Source organism: Pyxicephalus adspersus, chromosome 6 (assembly GCF_032062135.1).
Source record: "Pyxicephalus adspersus chromosome 6, UCB_Pads_2.0, whole genome shotgun sequence".
Classification (NCBI taxonomy): domain Eukaryota; kingdom Metazoa; phylum Chordata; class Amphibia; order Anura; family Pyxicephalidae; genus Pyxicephalus; species Pyxicephalus adspersus.
In genome coordinates, this window is record NC_092863.1 from 66,000,240 (window position 1) to 66,023,974 (window position 23,735).

Consider the following 23,735-nt stretch of genomic DNA (forward strand, 5'->3'; position numbering starts at 1 on the left):
CACATACATAACATTTTCCACAGCGGTATTTTAATTTCACTGTATGTGTACCCTCAGGATATGTTAATATGAGTTCTGATCTCTTGATAAGTTTGGTCATGTTTCGATAAGAAAAGAAAGAAGGAAAAACATTGCTCAACCTGGTGCTTGAAACTGGTGCAGGTGCATGAGGTTGGGAATCTAAGGGAAAAACATAGAACAAATTTTAAATAGATATCATCTTTTCATTACTAAACAGCGGCGCAACGGTCACTCCATGTAAATATGCACCCAAGTGTGCTTCAAAAGAACCAGTGTTTGTACAGAAAGCAAGAGGAATTCTACAATAAGCAGAAATGTTAGAACATCAAGGCAACAGAATGTGAAGGAAGGGCAGCTTATATCAACAGAAAGAGGAAGATAAATCAGAGACTGTTTAAGGGCTGACAAGACAAATATTTCTCAAACACTTTATGTGCTTGAACATGGGGAGCAGCCATACCATAACCTTATTGCGATACAACTTAAAGAAGAATTCTATTCTAAAATAACAAGATAAAAAATGAACAGCCCATTAAAACATAACACAAAAAACATTGTTGAAATATTCTCCCTTTTTTGTATTTATCCTCCCCCCCCCAGTACAGTTTTGTTTACTGAGAGATATCCCTAGTATGAAACATTCAGCCAGTTTTTCTGAGCCCAAGCTGCCTGGGATTAGAATGGACAGTGCAAGGTGTGCAATGGGCAGTAAATTGAAGTGCAAGGAGAAGAAGCACAGTGACCATCTCACAAGTCTGTCACTCTGATTTCTGTTTTTATCAGAATGCCCATTATCAGCACATGTACTGATTGCTCTAGTAAAGTTTCTTCTTAAGCTGGGTACACACGTGCAATAATTGTCGTTGGAAAGGATCTTTCACGATCCTAAAGCTACGTACACACTTCCAATTATTATCGTTGGAAAACGAACGACGAACGATCCTGCACGATATCTACGAACGATCGTATAGCACCGATCCTGCACATAGAGATAACGACACGATCGTTCGTAGATATTGTACACACAATAGATACGATCGTTTAAGCGATAGAGGAACTATGTGCACGAAAGGAAAGTGAACGGACGTTCGTTCATCACGCATGCTCTGAACATGGACGATCAACGAACGACCGTACACACGAACGATGTTCAACGATCGTCGTCCAATCCGATCCGCCGGTCCGGTCGTTCGTTTCCAACGAGTTTCCTCGTTCGTCGGCGTCGTTGGTTACTTTTTTACGAACGATTTTTTGCCCAATCGATCGTCGTTCGATTGGAACGATAAAAATTGGAAGTGTGTACGCACCTTAAGGACTGCAGGATACATGAACGAGTGCTGTACATACAGCACTGTTCTGCTCTATGGAGAGGGGAGGGGGAGAGCGACGGAGTGGCACCCCGCTGCGCTCTCCCCCTTTCACTTGCATTACGATCTTTCGTTGTCCATCGTTGTCCATGGATCCGCCAGGACGGTTGTTCGGACGGTTGTGCGCTGTACACACATCAGATTCTCGTCCGATATCGTCCCTGAGCCGATTATCGGACGAGAACCATTGCAAGTGTGTACGTAGATTTACACTTCAGCCTTGCTGCACAGGGACTGCAGAGACTGATACAAGATGAGATTGAGGTGCACACATTGCTTGCATTTTTCTTTTATTTCGTCATAGAGTTAAACTTTAATTGACCATTGGAAACACAAATGTACCACTGGAGCAAGACACATAATTTTGTGTTATAGGAAATACTATATACTTGCACTATATACTTGTACAAAAAATGCAATACTGAATTGCAAACAAGACAAGTCAAACACTTAATGCATACATTATTTTTTCCCCCTGTGTTTATTGCCTTTCATGTAAATGATCAGCTGCAGTGACCATAGGCATTTTATTACCATTTGAGATCGTGTGCATGTAAAAACCAGTGTACAAAGATGGGCACGCGAGTTATGGTTATAATTGCCCATTGAAATGATGTTAGCTTCAGGCAAGCAAAGGCTGTGAGTTTTAATGAGACATCTATTGAATGCAAGATAAAGAGCCATCTGATGCACAGATAAAAATTAGATTTTTGAGCCTAAAGTAAACCTGTCACAGCTCCCAGGTATGTCAGACCTTCTCCTCATCTTCTGCCATAGACCTGAATTTTCATTTTCAACGGGTCCATCCCTAGTAAATTGTCTTTACAACGTTGTATAATGTGACAGTTGAAGAAAGAGACACTTTTTGGTCTATTTTTTTTAAAGCAGTTAATCTAACATTCACTGATAGGGCCTGATATATCAGAGGCTGGAGAAGATACACTTTCATCAGTGAATTTGGGTGATCCAACAAACCTGGATTGGATCTGGTCCAGTATTGAAAACATTTGCTAACAAATAACAAACGACTTTTAAATCCATTCCAGATTTGCTGAATCTCACAGGTTTACTGATGAATTCACTGTTTATTTAAAGTTTATTATCCCTAATAATAATTATAGCTGGCCAGAAAAAGAGGGGGCAGGAAGTGTGTACCTATCCCCCATACAATAGACAGTGAGCATGTGTTCCTCCTCTGTTGTCAGTACTTGATTCCATGCTCCCTCAACATTGGGGTGCCTCAGACGAAAGGGAGGTTATTGGAATCTGGAAGCCTCCTTTTAACAGTACAGTGGTAACAGTGGTCCCTAATAGCGTCCCAATTAATTACTCACCTATTCCTGTTCCATTGCAAGGCACACCTTCTACCTTCTTCTTTTCCTAGGATTACCTTGTAACCAACGGTGAGTAGCGTGACACATCAAAATTTGACACCTGGGTGATGATCAGGCATGTAAAAACAATCTCCTGTCCCTTTCTGCAGTAACCACCTGTAGATTGATGGTGAACATATATATATATATATATATATATATATATATATATATAGGCTGTTATATAGCATATTTATCTTTTTTTGTCTGAAATTAAGCTTTGATCATTTTTACATTTCATGCTAAGCCCCTCAATGCCTTAGCTCTACACACCCTACACACTGATTTTCTGTCCAACACTATAGGACCCATACTTTGTTCTTCCAACAACTCCTCAGCCCCCTCATTGTTTTTCTCCCAGACAAACACCACATTAAGCAAATATATGCAGCGTATGTTACACCAATTTATAACACAAAATTCACATACGCTCTTGGTTCTTCTGTGATAAATGTGTTGTAGTTCCTAAAAAGTGTATAACTATTCAGGGAATGGTGCCAAAAAGCAGAAACCTACTGTGCCTAATGTTAATCCAGCTTTGTGCACAAAAGTGACTGTAGATAGTTGTATAGATATAGATTTATGTTTTAAATTGCCTAAAGCTACGTACACACGGCAGATTTTTATCGCCCGATAATCGGCATCGGCCAAATATCGGGCGAAAATTTGCCGTGTGTACAGTCGGTGTCGTCCATCGTCCGAGCGACCGACCTGCCGGATCCACGGACGACGACCGATCCTAATGAAAGGGAAGGGGGAGAGCGTGCAGCAGGGTGCCGCTCCTTCACTCTCCCCCTCCCCTCTCCATAGAGCATGAACGGTGCTGTATGTACAGCACCGTTCATGCATCGTGTAGTCCTTTGTCCTTTGACAAAAATTGCACATGTGTACGCAGCTTTACTTTCTTCCCCTCCTTATCTGTCAGAGCACTGCACTAATTAAAGGGAGGATTGAAGGCAGTTATAATCACTGGTGACAGAAAGAAAACCATGTACACACAGTGAAAGTGAATACTGTCTTGTAATACATATCTAGATACTGCTTTCAGCAACAATCGTGTCTTTTCATGTCTTTCATCAGCTATGAGGGCAGCAGTATGAAGTGCTGATATACCCGTGTTGTGTTTGACACCTCACCTAATAGTCTGATTGAAGACTTACTTCATTGTGGTTTCAATGTAATCTTATACACTGGAATGTACTTCAATACACAACTCATGTTCCCTATTTATCAGTGTCTAACACAAGAGCCGTGTGTGCTGTTCATAGTAACCAATCAGATTGGTGATAAATCATTTAAATCGGGGCATATTTACTCAAATTTTGTTTGGGAAACCACATGTGAATTAGCCCTGGAAATGCATAAAAAATATATATTCTAAAAGAGCATCTTTGCACAATTTGAGCTATGGTGTAAAAACACTCTAGCATATGGTATTTTTGTATTTTTTGTGCACCTTTGTAAATTTATAAATGCATGTACAGGCTGACAATCGAAAATCCGACCATCAATAATCCGGTTCCTTCAGTTTTTCAGCATTAATTTCGGAGCGTATTTTCAATACAGGTAATGTATTACACTATTTAGCCATTTATGTTTTCATGGCACTGTTCTCCAGAAACAGCTGTTAGGTCTTGCTTGCTACACTGAATACACGTTGAGACGTCCCTGCTGCCTGCTCTTGGGAACTGTGCCAGTTGTCCAGGGACTACTGTATAATCTTCAAAAATCCAGAATTTTCAAAAATCTCACTCACTCCTCGGATTGCCAGATTTTTTAATGTCAACCTGTAGCATGTTCTGATATGATGAGGCTGCCCCCACAACGCGGATATATAAGTTCTGTGAACATCTGGATTTTCTCGAAAAGGTGGAACTAGGCATTAGGTTTAAATTAGGAGCCCATAGATGGGTATATGCCTGTGTGAATCCAGAAAACTTTGGGATACTAAATGGACACAAGCATAGGCTCATTATTATAGAAAAACCAGTTGCTCAACCTTTTCAGCATCATCATTGAAATACTTGGTGGTATCTGCTTCCAATGGTGTCCCCCTTTTCTTGCCTCACTTGCCTCCCTGCCTATGTATGTGAAGGGGGACTTCTCATATATTTAACTCCTCCTGAAGAAGTGGACCAGATCCACGAAACGGGTAGAGGATATTTCATGCACATATGTACTGCATATCCTGGTTTGTAACCACTTGTTTTTAATGTTTCTATTAAAGGTTTTTCACAAAAAAAATAGCATTGTACAGAAATATAATTGTAACCTATTTGGATATACATACTCATATACTGCCATCTATTTTTTCCTTTTTCAAATGCATGTAGCACGTTGTTGTAACTCAACTTCAGTATGAAAATTTCGTACTATACACGTGATCAAAAAAACACACGGCAAACATGAATGGGGCCTCTTTCACATGGGGTGTACAGAACATTAATTTGCGAGGCATTGTTGAAGCTCTCCAAAGACTATCTCGGTACTCTACAATAGGCACAGACTGTGTGTTATACATGTAACATTTGTAGTGCCTTTGCATCTCTGCTTTAATATTTAGCAGGCCTTGGCAACTTGGAAAACTTGTCAAACTCTTCAATTTAAGTCAATGGAAGTGCAACATGTGGATGCCTTAAACACTTGAATGAATTTACAAAGTGCTAGTATCAGACTTTGCAGAGTATGGGGAAAAAAGACATTTGGAGAGATTTTCTAATGTCAAAAGATGCCTTTACCTTACCCTAAGGCTATAGTCATTTAGTCATTTAGTAAGGCTAAGTTGTCATACAAATGTATTTTTCTAGAGGAGTTTGAGTGTCCTAGACTATGAAGACACATTGTGCCTGATTTATTAAAGCTCACCAACGCTGGGCAGGATATACTTTCCAAAGTGAAGCCAGGTGATCCAGCAAACTTGGAATCGATTTTCTAAATGTAATTTGCTATTTGTTAGCAAATGGTTTGAATCCTCGACCAGATCCTGGACCAGATCTATTCCATTCTATGCCTTGACTAGCTTTCATAAATCAGGCCCATTGTGCCTTTCCCTGAGACATGCTGCCTCCCTATGTAACTAATCATTAGGCCCAAACATTGTCATGAGATCATTTCTAAGCTCCAAAACCTGTGAATACTGGACGTTGAATCAATGCATGAGGGATGAAGCAAGGGAGTGTGGCTGGGTAAGTATATTTAGGGAAGGGAGGATGCTTTTCCTAACTATGTCTATAAAATGAGCTCTTGATACTGAGTTGCCTTCTTGGGCAAAGCAAACTACTTTTTGAAGTGTTTTTTTAGTATAGGTGACGGTGTTACATTACTGTTCTGTGAGTAATACAAAAGGTCCATGTTACAGTATATTCAATGGTAGAAGTTCAAAACCCAGGTTTTTTTTATGAGTTAAACAGCCTTTTCTAAGATGTTTTCCCAAAAGGCTTTACTTCTTCACAAAATTCTCTGTTTGTTGTGTGGGGTTGTTTTACTTTTTTCCTGGCCATTTAAACAGCTCGTAAGTGTGTTTTTGTGTCTGCTTGACTGAGCTAGAATACTAATCGAGAAACACTATAGTACTTTGTCTTGCTGCATTATCAGGGAGTGTTCATGTAAAGCACCTCCCGGAATGAAGGCTTGATAACCTGTCCCATCTGTAAAGGTTGATACTACCAATCATCATGTGTCTTCATGAGAACTTTACAACACAATTTGATAACATGCTGATGAATGAGATAGGGTGACCTGTTCTGTAACAGATGTGCTCATTCTTTGTTATATGTTTCTATGCGGGGTGAAGGCCTGTGCCTTGTCATGCAGCGTAGGTGTTATGTGATGGAAGATCAGCATATAGACAGGTCCTCTTCTTACCGCTCACTGTACACTGCCACATTCCATTATGGTGCTTTGTAAAAGTCTCATATTGCGTAAGGTATTGTTATGAAGAGTTAAATTCACCTTCCACCAACATAACCAGGGACAAATTATTTCCAATCTTCTTGCCATAATTAGCTTTTTATCTGCTAATTACATTTTCCTCTCGATAATCTCTTTAAATTGGTTGTTAAACGCCTCCAGTATTTTCGTATTGTGTTAAAAGAAAATAGAAAAAAAATGTGATTCTAAATTACACGACATTATCATATATTAAAATTCCTCAGTTAAGGGGCAACTCATCCCAGATATAGTTTTTGGTATGAATGTACACAGCATTGAATCACTTGTTGACTGTTTGGACTTATTTGGAAAGAAAAAGTGCAAAAGATGGCTGCTAAGTGCAGTGGACAGTGTTAGCCTCCATTACAAAAATCATTTTGCAAATAATATAGCAAAATTATATCAGCAGTCCAGGAGAGTGACCACTGCAATGGCTGCAACAAGTGCAGCACGGTTGGCTAGGTGGCTTGGGTCCTGAATTCAAATCTTGGCCAGGATCCTGTCTGCAAAGAGTTTGTATGATCTCCCTGTGTTTGTGTATGTTTCCTCCTACATCATTAAAACATTCAGTTACGTTATTTGCCTTCTAGCCAAATTTCCCTTGGACTGTGTTGATGACATATGACTACAGTAGGGACATTAGAATGATGTACGGTACCTCTGAGTAGCAGCTAGTGACATGACTGTGGGTTTTTTGTGCTGTGTCTTATGTCAACAGTATATAAATACAAGGTAACAATACTAATTTCATGTGGAAGCATCTGACTGTTAAAGTGCTGCAAAAAGAGTAAAATAGTCTACTGATTGGGCCTGATTTATTAAAGCTCTCCAAGGCTGGAGAGGATACACTTTCATCAGTGAAACTGGGTGAGCCAGCAAACCTGGAATAGATTTCCTCAAATCTTGAATCCTGGACCAGACCCATTCCAGGTTTTCTGGATCACCCAGCTTCACTGATAAAAATCTTCTCCAGCCTTGGAGAGTTTAATAAATAGGTCCATGGACTGAAATGTGCAACACTCGCCAATAAGAAAAAAGATAATGGTTTTCATTGTTTGAACATTGTCTCGTCTGCAGTAATATGGTTACCACACAGTAACCAAATGGCAGTGATGTGTAAATACAGGCATGTTGCCTGCACTTGTTGAAGAATTTTGCTATGAGTGATCCTTTCAATTAAGTGGCCAATAAAGTTTTTACCGATTAACAAGTCAAACATTCTGACTACAACAACAATGTTACAGTTGATTAGAACCACAGTTACAAGTATACTGTAATATGTCTGTGATAAGTGTATAGTTTATTTTTTTTCTTAAAAAGTACATATATAGTAAATATGGGACAAATATGTTTGTTTGTTTTTTTCAGTACTGGCTGGATCCTGCAAAGACAATCGCCGAACACAAAGATCTGATCAGCAGTAAGTACAATACCTGACTGTTGTATGTTTTGAGATATCTCCTGAAATTATGTTTGTACAATATCAGACCTGATCACTGGATTTAATAGGGTTTTCTTTATACTAAGATCAAGGTAACTGAGAAGAAGGATTTAGATGTCTACGAGTCTGGCAAGGGAATTAAAGATTGCCAAAAAGTTTGAAATCATTTCATATTTAGAAACCTAATCTACAAAGTGGTGTAGATGTCAAATGATTCCTCATTTTCAAAGTAATTTTAGCCCAAGAGCTGCTTATTTGTTGCTAAGTCTACACGGACGTTTTCCCTAGGGTTTAACGTGAGGCTTTTAAAGCCCATGTTTGAAATCCCCATGTATTCCAATAGGCTAATCTACACCGGGAGGTTTCCTTGAGGCATGTTTTTGAGCTTTATCTTAAATGATGCTTGCAACAGGTAAAAAACGGGTAAAGGCTTCCATTGATTTCAATGGGACGTTTTCCCGTGTTTATAAGCACTTAAAACGCAAATGCGTTAAAAACGTGGGAAATCGCGGCATAGACGTTTTCCAGCATTTTAAAGGCAAGCTTTGAAATGCTAATAAAAGTGCATAAAAACGCATATAAACGTAATAGGAACGTTTACATGCATTTTTAAAAACGTCCGTGTAGACCCAGCCTAAAAGAAGTTTACAATAACCCCAACATTATATCATAGTATGTGCTGGTAACTCTTTCAACAGCTGGTGTCAAGGTGTATCCAAAAACAATTTGCTGTCTTCAACAGCAAACAGTTTGCCAGTAAACTTACAGAAAAAGACCAGAGAATGTTGTTGGCCACAGTATAAACTACTGTACTGTAAAACTACTTTGTACAAACTGAAAACAGCTTTTTACTTTGTACATCTCGCACCAACTGTAGGGTGGTGGAAATGTTATAATTTGGGGTTGCTTGGCTGCTTGGGTAACCTGCAGTCATGGAGTTAGCTAATAATTCTGCGTCAAAGTGTGCTTTATGAGAATATAACGCCAAATGCTGAACTGTAAATAGATCTTTTAGTGTAATAATTATGTAATTATCTAAATAACATTAGAAAATTCACCAAGGAACCAGTAATCTGTTCTGTTATGAATAATGTTTGATTGTTAAATATCTTCTGTATATCATTGTTACCCTGCTAGCCTGTAACTGTGTACCCTGTAAAGATCATCCGAAATCTCCTATGGTAGTCTATCTTCTCTAGTCTTAGCTCCAGTGTCTTGCCATGTCCTAGGTTGTAATGTGTTTATACCAAAGATCCCTTTGATTTGCTCCAAATGACCCACCCACACGTGTTATTTTACTTTGGGGTAAATACTAGCTTGTTAAAGTAAACACAAGCTTTTTTTTATAGACTGTACTACAGTATCCTAATGCTGTTTTGGGAACCATGTAACTGTAGAAAAGGACATCTAGATAACCACCTGTAGCTACAGTTTATACTCTTCCACCAGTTTTCCCATGCTGGAAAGAATGAATCTAATCTGGCTCCCTGAAATAACTTTTTCCTTAACCTTTGGTAAATTAACCAATCTGTAGATAGTGTGCCATGTTTATTTAGTGTCTCAGAGGAACCTTTCAGAGTCAAGTCTTCAATAAAAAATAAAAACTGAAGAAGGAAAAGCTGACTTGCACTGAATCAGGATATTATTGATTATATGTACTTGTGGCTTAAGATGCTGACAAATCTGTTGCACTGCAGTGTTAGTGTTGTGGTGCTCTAAAATTGTACAAGATGTTTGTATTATGACCTCTAGTTTGGCAGCCATATTGTCTATGTACAACAAGCCTCTGAAATTTTGCAGTAGGTGGCTTCAGAAAAATATTGTGTAGCTGGAGACTTTATATTTAAACCAGAGTCAGGTTTGATGTATTGAGCGACATTACTAATGCTAAAAAAGTGACCTGGCATTGTCTGTTTGTTTGAAGTATACTGTTTGTCTTTTGGCCCTGATACCTGGGAATTTCAATCTTCTCTGTTTCACCTACAGTGCAATTAGTCTTAATCTTTCCTAGTCAAATGTAAAACATACTGTATAAATATTTCCTGAACATATGTATTCTAAGACCATTATATAAAATTCATTGATTTTCAGTTATTTACTGCATTACTCCATTTCATTGCCTTATCTTCTTTTAGCTGGCCCTCCATATACACTGTATTTTGGTGTTAAGTTCTATGCAGAAGATCCATGTAAACTAAAGGAAGAAATAACCAGGTAATGTTTATGTACTTACTAATATTTAATTACAACGTCTTTTAACAGCTTTTCTTGTATTTATAAAGGTCAGATATTGGGCATGTTTGTCCCAACTTTAAAATGCTGTGTTTAGGTGCCCTTGTGTGATATTTCTATTCATTCTTATGTTCCAGTTCATACAGTTGTTTATGGCATTTTATTTTTAACCCCCTAACCGCTAAGCCCGTAATTTCTCGCACTAAATATTTTTGCTCTTTTGGTTAAGCCCGTATTTTTTCGCCTACACTAAAATCCCCACTTACCTGGTCCCGCTGTGCTAATCCAGCGTCGGTTCCGTGTTCCAGCGTCGGGTCCATGTTCCAGCGTCGTCCTCCAGCGTCGGGTGTCCCTCTCCTTAAAAGAAAAAGCCTGCCGGCTTAGAGGAGAAAGCCAGCTGGCTTTCTTTTCTAAGCCAGCCGGCTTCCTCTCCCTGTCCCTGTCCCTATCCCTGTGCCTATCACTGTCCAGCGAAAAAAAAAAAAAAAATTACTCACCTACTCCCTCCGCTCCTCCGGACACGTCCTTCCTCTTCTGTGTTCAGCCGGCGAGTGCAGAGACGATCACCGGGGTTTCCCGGTGACGTCGCTGCGTGCGTCGGCGCGGGAGGGAGGCGGGGCGGCAAATTCAAAATTTTGCGTTGAGTTCCTTTGTATTGAACTCAATACAAAAAAGCTGTATTGAGTTCAATACAAAGAAATCCTTATATAATATATATATAATTGTATTATATATATATTATATAAGCTACTGTACATTACATTTTACACTTTTTTTTTTTTTTAACTTTTTTTAGTTTTTTTTTAAAGATTTTTTTTTTATGTTTTATAAAAAAAAAATTTAATTATTAAATTTATAAAATTTTGGACATATTTTGGTGAGTTATGCGGTAATTCGGTGAATTAGAGCCTACAATCCAAAATAAATTTCCATGCAAAAAATGTAACACTTTTTGCATGGAAGTTTGGAAAGAATTAGAATACCCGGCATTTGCGTACGCGTCCCTCGGCGATTCCTGATGATGCGCGTGCGTGCGCCCGTCGATGAGGGTCGTAGCGGAAAATTCAAATTTTTTGTATTGGATTTAATACAAAGTCCTGTATCCAATCCAATACAAAATAATAGAAAATATATTTATGTGGTTTTGTCTATAGGTATGTGACGGACACTAGGGAGGTGTTTTCGAAAAATATATTACTATACATTATACCGAATTATCGCATTTTCAGTATTTTTCATTTATTTATGTGTTCTTGTTTAAGCTGATTTTTGTGTTTTTCCTTTAATTTTATTAAAAGTTTTTTTTTTTTTTTTTTACATGATTGTGTGTTTCAAACATTTTTTATATTCATGATATCTACTAGAACCCTATTCGGACATATTTCTGTAAGTTACAGGTCTACAATTTAAAAAAAAAAATTTCATGAAAACCTGTGACGCTTTTGGAACAGAAATCTAGAAATCAGTGTAACGCTCAGGTGGTTAAGCTGCAATAAATCAAAACCACTTTCACCTTCCCTTTCTTAACCAAATCCTCCTTCATTAATGTGTCACATGCACCTGCTTACAAGAACTGCAGTTCCCAGTAGGAAGGTTTTAGCAACAGAGGTAGTGCTGTCATTCCTGATAGCAATGGGTAGCACTAGGTATGGCCAGGTGCTGATTGACAAGTTACATACCTGAAATACAGAAGTGACAATGCTGATAGCCACATCCTTTGCAACGTATTAACATGAAACTGTACTGGTTACTCTGCTCTAAATTCAGGAGCAGCGCAGCATATTTGCCACACCATTACAGGAGACTGTATTAGGTGTAATTTCTACAGGTGGCTGTGGGTTTTTGCAGGGGACTGATTTTGAATTGCAAATGTAGTCAAAATTATGTGCTGAAATGCATATTTTTTCCGAAGCCCCATTACAGTCCTGCAGTCCCATTGCATTGAACCACATGCTCAACTACTCTCCCAATTACTCTCATCCAGCCAAATAGAAGCAGACGGCAACCTTTTATTTTGCACACAACTGCATGTTGCTGCAGGCAGTGCAGTTGCTTTTATTCCTTTGGCAGAGGAACCGCACTTCACTTGCAAATGCCAGGCAAATGTGTGCAAATCCGTTAACCTGTGCTGCAATTTGATGCTTCAGTGCAGCAGTTTGCTGTGCTCCTGGGAGAGGCTTGCCACATGCTTTTTAACCACATATGTGAAAGGGTCCGAAATGATCAAAATAATTAGTTCTAATATACAGATTTGATAATATCCTGAATGATTTCCATGATGAGATAAAACAGCTACCATAAACTGCCTATTTAGTAGAATTAACCTTTAGAAAAGAACAAACAAAAAACCTGTGGCTTCTATAGTAGACTTGCACACATACCCTCCTACCTATTTGTTTGCTTTTAAATAGTGTTTGGATGCTCTGATACTTTCAACTAGGTTTCTGTTCCTTACAAGTATTATCAAAATTCATATATGTAATTGGCCCTTGTACTTCCATACTGTACATTTATTTATTCTTTATTTACTTTGGATTATATTATTATTATTAATATTATTATTATTATTAATAAACAGTATTTATATAGCTCCAACATATTATGCGGAGCTGTACATTAAATAGGAGTTACAAATGATACAGAACGTTAATAAAACTAACTGTATATGTTGATAAGAGCATTTTTCTTTCCTCTAGGTATCAGTTCTTTCTGCAGGTTAAGCAAGATGTTTTGCAAGGTCGTCTACCATGTCCCTTTAACATTGCTGCTCAGCTTGGAGCCTATGCCATACAGTGTAAGTACCTCTAAAAAAGAAAAATTACCATGGTAACCTGGAAAATTTGTATAAACTTTATACACGTTAGGTATCCTGTTGATTTCAAAATGACCAGAACTTCATATTGCTCTCAGTCTTTATAAATGGAAAGTATAGTATAATAATCAAGAACATATTTTGAGTTAATATAGTAGAGCTTTTCTTAAATTAATTTTTGATGTTTATTTTCATTTTTCATGTTTATATACTCTTTTACCTTTTTGATGTGTAATATGTCAAGATTTGTAGTCGGCTAGATGTGGAATTGTAGACTGGCTACTACAATGGCTTTGCCAAACTGCTTAAATTATTTTTAAACCTATATTCTATAGTTTTGCATCTGTTAATTTGAAAAACAAAGGCAAATAATTTACCATCTGGCAATTTTTGTAAATGCCAGGGAATTAATTATCCCCTTTTCATCCTTGCCTACATAGTTAGTGCTAAAATATATTGCAACTTCTTATCTCAGAAAGTTAAGGGTAGGAATCTGAGCAGGCAGCTTTTCTAGACAGAAAAATAAGAAGTGCATTGAAAAATCTTGAATAAGATGTAACAAGGTGGTAAAATATACGTATACCCATAGAATGCTATTATATGAAATAGTTACTTAGTAGGTCAGGTTGAAAAAAGACAGAAGTCCATCAAGTTCAACCACTAGAGAAATAAACATCGCAGATATAAAACCCTATAAGACATAGTTGGTCTAGAGGAAGGCAAAAAAAAAAAAACCCTGGTACAATTTGCTTCAACAGGGGAAAAAAATTCCTTCCTGATTCCATGAGGCAATCAGATGTTCCCCGGATCAACAGTCACTCTTATCTTTACTTTAAAGCCTCAATACGCAGTTATATTCTGTGCTTCTAGAAAAACATCCAGCTTTTTCCTAAAGCAATCTATAGTAGTTGCTGAAACTACTTTCTGAGGGAGCCAATTCCACATTTTCACAGAACTTACAGTGAAGAATCTCTTTTGAGCTTAAACTCAAGATGCAAAGAGATCCTTCTTTTTCTTTGTAACGATCAATGAACTTAGTCTTACTATTCATTTACTTTGTAATGAATCATTGGACAATCTACAATATGTGCTCTTATTTTTACTTTGCACCTTTGCAACAAAATGGCTGGGTGGCTGAAGGGACACAGACATAAGGAATTTTATTAGGGATTGCATTCTCGTTCATCAGATAGGGACAGATTAATGTGGGCAGTAAGTAGCTGGTGAAATTCAATCCAGCTCTGAGTGAACAAACATACAATAGGAAACAAATACAAATAAATAACTTTTTTATCTGGCATCCTTCCCTTCAAACTATCATTGAGCTACCTTCACCCAAAATGAAAAGCCAGAATGCTTTAGTGAGAAAGAAGGGCTCCTTCAAAAGACGATTTAAAACACAGAAAGTTCCTTTTCTCTCAGGCTTGACTATAATACAATTCCAGCCTTAACCCTCTTCAATAGTAAGGCTTTTTCTTCAAATAAATAGAACTTTGAAGTTGCGTTTTTATCTTTCACAAACAACCTTCCAGTGCATCTCCTGCAAATAAATGCTAAATGTCAATCTAGGAGATAGCACAAGAAATACGGAAAACTGCACCTGTGCTTCCATCCTTTATATTATTTTTTATTAAGGTGGGAAAGTAATGATAAGCGTAGTCATTGTAAGCTCTAGCCTCCTAGCATTTAATAATCTATTGAAGAGTGCTTACATTTTATCCTTTCAAAAATGCATTTTATTTTGGATTTTTGATAGTGATGACATCCTGATTGTTTTGGCTAGAGCTTAATGGCTATTGGTTTGTCCTTCGTCTTCACTACAAGGACACCTATCGTACATTATTTCACTGAACATACAAAGCACCACATTACTTCTAAACAAAAAAATATACTTATGTGCAAAGGTATAATATCACAATGCATAGCCCCAATCCATAATAACAATTTACTTCAACCAGTTCTTATCTCTTATTATTGACTTTGTAATAGGATTATATTATAGTGATACATGTATACACATTAAAGTCACTTGAGAAACATATAATTTTTTGATGATAGTTTTGGCATTTTAATGTATATCATTTCAACATTATGGGATTATATTTTACTTGAACACCAATATTACATATTGGATGTAATAGAAGCTGGATTGCTTCAGACTGGTGTTTCTTTTTTTTTTTTTTTTTTTAAACCATTTGCATTGTCTCATCCATATTCGTGAGCATATTTACTTGTGTATGCATTAACGTATATTGTGCCTTTTCTGTCGTAATGGTGTACTTTATTGTATACAAATAGAGCATATTTACTATAGAGGACTTCTTTGTGAGTCAGGGCCTGTTTTCATTGTATTCAAGTTTAAAGTACCATTCAGTGAAGTATTTTACAGGGCTCCAAAAGATTTTTTAACCTTTTGATTTATTCTAGTCATACAGTTTTGACAAATTCTTCAGGCCTTTAGAGTCGGAGAAAAATTTACCTCCCGTTAAGAGTTTATGTCCATATTGCACACATGTGGACATACATACATACATATGATTGGTACACATTTTATTAAAAACCTTGGAAGGAGCACAGAAAGAAAACCAATATAATCATGGAAACAATACAGATTTTCTTCATACGATATGCAGGCCTGCAAGTTAAGATATTTGCTGGAAGTGTTTGGTGTGTGTTTTGTGAGCTCCTGCAGGTTTTGTACATAATCAGCCTGGTAAAACTTGACACTGGTCCAACAGTGATACCAATATTCATCATATAAATATTGCCACCTGTCATCAAGTTTAAAAAAGTGTGAATGGTTCACTGTTCTTAAACAACAGAGTGTGTGTAAAGGAATTTATTCTATAACTGTGTCCGGCAGCTTTCCATCATTTGTATTTTTGCTATTTTTTTTTTTACAGTAAATATGTTGTTTAAAATGATGCTGCAGACATTCTGCTGGTGGTGCTGATTATTGATTTGACCTCTATAGGCATCAATGATAAATTAATTCCAGAGCCACTGAAATTACAAGCAAATGCCTGTCCGCACCTGTCGGCGCCCTGTTAAAAGCAACATTCAGCACTTGCTAAAAGCTCCAGTCAGCTCTAACTTTTTTTTTTTAGCCTTTACGTGTGAATGAACCTTAGATATGCACAAATGCTAGATAATTATTGCCTGAGATGATCTTGTGTGTGTACAGTGGTGCCCCAATATCATTTAATGATCTGCCACAGTGGGTCACTAAACAATTGGCCAAGGACAACTGTTGTTATGTCCTATGGAGGGAGATGAAGCATAGTCCTCCCCTCTCTTCAGATCTGGACAACTCTGTGTGTACAGCACTTGTTTGTTTTAGCTTCAGGGTATAAAAAGGACAGATAGCAATATCTGTTTTCTATATTAAAGTGACCCCTAATATATGGAGCTCTAGGCTACCCGTCTGCCATTATCTGCTTTGGTGGAAAAAAACAGAGCTGAATAGTTTAAACTGTCAGAGCCATTCGGTCCTGCTCATCTGTTTAGATAGATCCATCCTTATAGAGAGATTCTGAAAATAAATGTCTTCTGTGTTGTGTCTTTCTTTTGGACTCAAAGATTTAAAAAACGTAAATTATTTTCAATTTTAAAACTTTTGCAGACAGCATTTCAAAATGCACAATTTTCTATCACATTAATTGCATCTTCGATTTACTGTGTAGGTACATGGTGTATCATCATGTCACTTTCTTTCGCTTTATTTGTAGCACAGAAAATTACTTATGTACCTTACAGACAAAATGACAGTATACGTTTATTTTCTCCACAGCAGTTATTAAAGTGAAACTCAATTTAGTAAATTATGGTTTTGTTGCCTTTTTTGGCTTTGCTTTATACTTACTGTTCACCAAGTTGTATTGGCAGCTGCATTGTTTGTACAGTTCTCTCTTCTGTTCGGAGGTGAATTTATGTGAAAAAAAGGTGCTAATAGAGACATCCCAATTTCCTATTATCAGTTCTGCTACATGCTCTTTGAAGAGGCCTACAGGCTGTGTGTGTTTTTCCTGGAAATGATAACGCTGAATAATGTTCAAAAAATAATTGTATTGTCTGTCTGTTCCAGCTGAACTTGGTGACTACGATCCATTTAAAAACACTGCGGGATATGTGTCGGAATACCGCTTTGTGCCTGACCAGAAAGAAGACCTGGAAGATGCTATTGAACGAATACATAAAACATTAATGTAAGAGCTTTAGCATTCTGAACAATTTATTGTCTAACTGTCATGTATGGCTCTGGTATAAGAGGGAATGTAGGCTTCAGAAAGTGTATGTAGTAACATCAATAAGCTATATAGCAGCCGTTCCTAATCTGTTGAAGAGTGCTTAAATTAGAGTTACTGTAGAGGTTGTAAGGGGCTTGAGGTTAGGCTGATTGACCTCCCATCTGATCGTGGCTGCATAGTTTAGGGTTCAATTCAACTTGGCAAAACCAATAGCAAGACACTATTGATTGTTTAAGCTGTCTGTAAGGGGGGATTATTAACACCTTAAACACTCCATTCCTCCCACCAAAACAGGATTGTCAATGGTTTTCCGAGATCCAAAATTCATTTCAAGGGTTCCTTTAGGGTAAAAATGGGTATATATATATATATATATATATATATAGGCAGCATCATCACTTATCAACTATCCATATTTATATTTCCCTGCCAATCGGATTTACATTAAAGTTTCAGTTGCAGTTTTCTTTTAATTTTAAAAGACAAAGTTTTTGAAAATCAGAAACACTGACAACTATTTAAATTCTGTAAGGATTTCTAGCTTTCCTCTACTATACTTAAAAAAGGTTATTCCCCTTATTTTCTTTGGGAAATTTTCTCTCACTTCCTTTGCTGGTAAAACCATGTCTCTAGAACAGTGTTTCTCAACCTTTTTAACATGGGGGAATTGTCAGGTCTTCAGGGAACCCCTACAATAATTACTATATCCAGAGCTCACAGTACATTAGTGTGATGGTCAGTGGAAAGAATCATTCTTACATTGCAGGCCAGTGAGAACAATGTCACCCTTACAGATAGCCAAAAAGATCATTTGTGCTAGATAAACTGATCTTAGAGACACAAATTACCCATTGCTTAAGGAACCCCTAGCACCCCCAGGAGAAACCTACAGATTTCATGAAACCCTGTTTGATAAAGGCTGCTTTGGGGTAAGTTTTCATTTGTAGAGTACTAGATAGCAGTAAAATCTGAGAGAGGTGTTTCCCTTTTCCACTGTATCCAAAATTGATGTGTCTACCATGTCACGGAAATACTAAACTAGAGTACATTACAGTTCTGTTTTTGGGTTTAGATATGCCTTAAGAAGAACCTGTATGAAACTCACCCTGTCATTAAATCTCATCTGCAATGGCTGTCATATTCTGCTGTGCAGCATTGACATGTATTAACCACTATATAACTGTGGCATGCTGGTTTTAATTTGGTCATTTTATGATTCTCACAGAGAAGACATGGTGGTTTAGATTTATTAGTCTTTACCAAGCACGTATAGAAAACAACTAATGTGTTGACACAAGTTTATGAGGAGAGAGGCCATTGGTCATAAACCCATAAAAGAGGATAAAAACTAACACCATTTGTTTAGGTTGGAATTTATTGTTAGCTTTTTCAGTTAGTCACTTTCTACAGGGCTTGAACTATATTATTATTTTTTACTGTAACTATGTTTTTTTAACACAATATGTGATCAATGCTTTTGAAATTTGCACTGATATGATAGTCTAGAGGTGGGGTTCATGCATTTAAAGCAGAACTCAACCCTGTTTTACACACCTGTCCCCATTCTGTTGCATGGCACCTCCATCTTCTTCCTAGTTGCAATCTTTGGCCATCCTTAGACATCATAGGTGCACAAAAGTTCATTTATTCTCCGCAACCGAAGGGAAAGCTGGGATTGCTGGGTATCCTGACAACGAACCATTTTGACAGCTCCAGTGAAAGGTCAGGCAGGTAAGAATGCTTATTGCAGAGGGGATACTGCATGTCTCTTTCAGCAATAAAGCCCTGCCTTATCACAAACTTTTAAAGTGGAACTTTAGTTTTACTTTAAGGTCCTGTGAGCAGTCTGTTTCAAAGCCGATTGAATACTAGTCAAGCTGAATGGCCTTTTTTTACGCCGGCTAGTCTGATATGACCTGTAAAGTCTGACAGCTATTGATAGCATCCTGGTACATATAAAACAACCTGCATCCAAGAGATGAATCACTCAAAAATGTATCATTATTGCTCTGGAGATGGGGATTCCACATTACTGACAGAAAATAGACAAAACCTTTCTGATGTTAGCACTTATACTCGTGTTGTATCAAATATCTTATTTGAACAAGGCACTGCATGCATAACCTAAAAATCTGGATTTTAGTCCTCATTGAATAGGACACTCTGGTCAATTTAATTTTAAAATTCATTCTAAAAAACTGGTCTGTTTATATGCAAATCTTGTACTATTGTACGAAAAGTACTATGACTTGGTGATATATGTATCATAATGCTGGAGATTTCATGGGTTTCTATCAATATTGAAATATCCTTACTGTACCCCTATACCCATTACATGTTTTAAATTTAGCATATATGGCCAATCTGCTATAATTTACATAAAAATGCATAAAAAAACTTAGGTATGTTGGATTAATTAGCTTTTATTGAATTATATCCATTTATTTCAACATCTTTTAACTGGAGCTTTTTTTGAGAAACAAATCCATGATTTTAGTAAGGCTTTGTTGTGTTTCAGGTTGTTTTTGTTCACGATAACCTGTCTGGTTATTCTGTCTCAAAATGATAACTACAATACTTGGACAATGGAATGCAGAAAGACATTCCTGGTGGTGGCCAGGAAAAATAAAAGAAGAAACTATTGGCCAGAAAAATCCAATCTTTCTGGTAGATCTTTACCCTAGGTCAGGACAGCCAGGAGAGCAGTGTTTCTCAACCAGGGTTCCTCCAGAGGTTGCTAGGGGTTCCTTGAGCAATGAGCAGATTGTGACTCCCAGGTCAATTTAACTGACACCAATGATCTTTTTGGCTACCTGTAAATGGGACATACTTTTTACTGGCAAGCAATGTAAGTGATATAGTGATTATAGCAGGGGTTCCCTGAAGACCTGGAAGTGATTTATCCCATGCTTAAAAGATTGAGAAACACTGATTTAGGAGTTACAAAAATCCCACAGACATGTAATATGATGGTTTGGCAAAGACTGTTCAGGAGAAATCATCTTATGGCTGTATACACCTTTAGATTAGATAGTTAGTTATTGTTAATGGCCTCTTACAAATGTGTTTGGCAGGTGAATTTTAAATCATTTTGTATATATTACTAAGGAGGACTAAGGTCCTTTCTGGGGAAATCACAACTCTGAGAAGCATTTGGAAATGACCAATAAAAAATGCTTAGAACACCAGAAGAATAAACTCAAAATGTGGAAAAACCAGACCCCAGAGGTATCACATTTTTGATCCTTGTTCATTTAACATACTCTTGCCAATCTGAGATTTGGTTTCCACTTTCCCCTGCATGAAAGATCTTTTTTTTATCTTTCCTTTTTGAAGATCTATGCTGAGGTTTGTTTTCGTACACATTGCTTTGTGTCTCTGATATGCCTCAGTTGAGTCCACTACTCTTTATTTAAATTAGCTGTATGAACTTGTGCCATGCAGGCTGGCTGAACGCTGGTGTGATGCTGACTAATCACAGCCATTGTCAGAAGTTTAAACAAGGAGAATTGGAAGGCTGACACAATATCCATTACTGCCTGTAGCTATGTGTTCACCTCAGATTCACCTCTTCCTTTCATGTGCAGTCACCTTGGGTTAGAGCCTATCACTTTTTTGTGCCCTAGACATTTCAACTCCTTGCTTTTATTATGTAGCTAGTTAACAGTCTGTGCTTCGGCTTACAATCTGAAAAAAAACTGTCAATCAGATACAGTGCCTCAGGGCTAGTGAAATGTATTTTTCATTCAGTGAATATTTACAACTATGTTGAATCTGGCCGTTATTACCAAGTTGGTTTACAAAATCTACATGTACAAAGGAAATAAGGTTGGTTGCAACTATGAGTAAAATAGCAGCCGTACCAGAATGAATGAATCATTAGAACTTTGTTGTTTTCTGTTATTACTCACTACCAAAAATAAATTTATGTTTTGATTGAAAGTACCACTGAAAAAACTGTAGTAAAATGGAATCACGTATTTGTGTTAGTGCAAAATTTGAATTCTCCTATTTAATTGGTATCTCAGTAAATGCACAGGGAGGGGTTTACATTTCACAGTCCATTTTTGGTTTCTAAGCAATCACAGAACCTTGTGCCATAAGAATACAATGGGTACCGTAGACAGCCGTCTGGTAATGTTTGTTGCTATATTCAGGATTTCGCTAACAGGTGCCACAACTTATAAAATGTGAAAACCTCATCACTGAGTATTGCTTTTTACAACTCCCACCATCGACAACCTTTCCATCTCTTCCATTCAGTCTCCCACATTCCTGAAAGAGGGAATCTACAGTTTGCTTGGAAATACTGTTCTTTATAGTTACATATTTTTTCCTAATTAATGCTAACAATAGTGTGCCTGTTTTCATATTGCATTCAAAAATGTTTCCCTACATGCAAAAAAGAATATTACTTTGATTATATCTCACTCAAAGGTAAAGCCTTTTGCAGCTCCATTCTAATAAACCCAAATCAGCTAATTATTTTACAGTTGTTACAACTGTATAATTTTTTTACTGAGATAGTCAGGCATGGATGTTACATGAATGGAAGATGATTTTTCGTTGGGTGTTGGGTGTTTGGTAAAGGGATGAATGTAATGGGGATGAGGTGGCTGGGAACAGATGGATTTGATTTGGTCTGGTTATTAAAATAGGTAAGTATTCTTTTAGTAAATACTTGTAAAACAAATGCAATAGTCATAAAACGCTGTACCTATCCATGGGTTTTCAAATTTAGCCAGCCAGTGCCCCTAAAAATCACAGCTGATGATCATTTGCTTGACTCCTGAGATCCGTATAGATTAGTCTACCATTGTACTAAACTTTTCAAAATTAGGATCCCTGCTAATGCAGAATAAAATATTTTTGTATGATTAACAAATAATACATATAGCCAAGATTGTATAGTCACAGTATAGATTCATAGTGGGTAGGGTGTAGAAAGAGCCCAAATCTCTTTCTTTATATATATTACAAATGAATAGAAAACACCCTGCAGCTCCTCAAGGATACCTCCCTATGATCATTGTGCTACAAGTATTTGATGATCCATCTACCTGTTTGATAACTGATCTAAATACAAATCTATTTTACTAATATAGTTGATAGTATCACAAAAATGTTTTTACTTTCAATACAAAGGTTAATCAGTCAACAAAAAAAATGCTATGCTGTTTTAAACTTTAATCAGCCTTTTGCAGAAATAACTGTAAATATGATCTTGTGAAATTGAATATACCAATTATTTGACTGATTCAGGGATTTTGTGTATTTGATCGAAAATATAGCACAATAAATCAAATCTGCATTATATTGTTATGAGCCCTGATGATTTGTTTGACACATTCTGCTAGATATTCTCAAATACCCTCATATCATCAGACAGTAAAAGGTTTTTTGATTTTACGATGACAGTTGAAAAGATGCGTCCCACAACTACTGTCTCTTTTAGCACCATTAAATTCTTTGGCTCTTGACCCAGATTGTCTTGTTATTAGCAACAATAAAAAGTGTGAAGTGTAAACAGCTGTAACACCCTGAGTGTGTCTGCAAATGTTATTATCTGCTATGGGAATACCTGACTGGTTAATCTTTGCATGGCTTTTCATCACTTTTTGTTTAGATAGATAAGGCATGTCACTTCTGCCAGGTTACTTTGCAACAGCTGAAGTCATTTCCAAGTTGTTCAGTTCTGAAAAACAAATCAATATTCACTGAAAAACCATATTCTCCTGTCTAGCTGTGAAAAACTACATTTCTGTTACACAACTTCACAAAGTATTAACATATTGGTAAGCTTTTCTTTCAAGTATAAGTGAAACCAATATAGCCAGGCTGGAATAAATTACATTGTAATTCTAGAATGAATCTGCATTTTTACCCAGCTGTTCAAGATGCATAGTTGACTCATACAAATTTCCAAAGACCTAGACCTAAAATGTTTCAAAGCTTTAATGTCTTGTTGCAAATATGATAGTGAGAAAACATAATGATAAATAATTTCTTAGGCGTACATAGCTTGTATCCTATATTGACAGACAACTCTTTATATAAATGTTTATTGTAACTAGAAGCTTTTTCAGTAGCGTAATCAAAACAAGTAATATTTTCCCCCTAAACTTCATGTCAGATGGGCAATTTATTTGTCAATCCTTTTTCTTTGCTGGGGAAATCATTTTTTTTGTAAGGATTCGGCAGCTCGCTAATTTTACAGTAATTTATAGTGATTGAGTTTGAGCAGCTTTTTATGTCAATGGCTTAGGCTAGGTACACACGTACAATAATTGTCATTAGAAAACGAATGATTAA

At 36.9% G+C, this 23,735-nt stretch overlaps 1 protein-coding gene across 1 annotated transcript in view; it reads left to right on the plus strand.

The window, feature by feature from the left end:
• The window catches only part of EPB41L4A (erythrocyte membrane protein band 4.1 like 4A), a 130,291-nt gene that overhangs the window by 48,849 nt on the left and 57,707 nt on the right, over positions 1 to 23,735 (plus strand). The window contains exons 3-7 of the mRNA XM_072413950.1: positions 8,060 to 8,111; positions 10,268 to 10,346; positions 13,061 to 13,158; positions 17,261 to 17,381; positions 23,167 to 23,218. Of these exons, the coding sequence (XP_072270051.1) occupies positions 8,060 to 8,111; positions 10,268 to 10,346; positions 13,061 to 13,158; positions 17,261 to 17,381; positions 23,167 to 23,218 (402 nt within the window). The remainder of the gene's footprint in view (positions 1 to 8,059; positions 8,112 to 10,267; positions 10,347 to 13,060; positions 13,159 to 17,260; positions 17,382 to 23,166; positions 23,219 to 23,735) is intronic.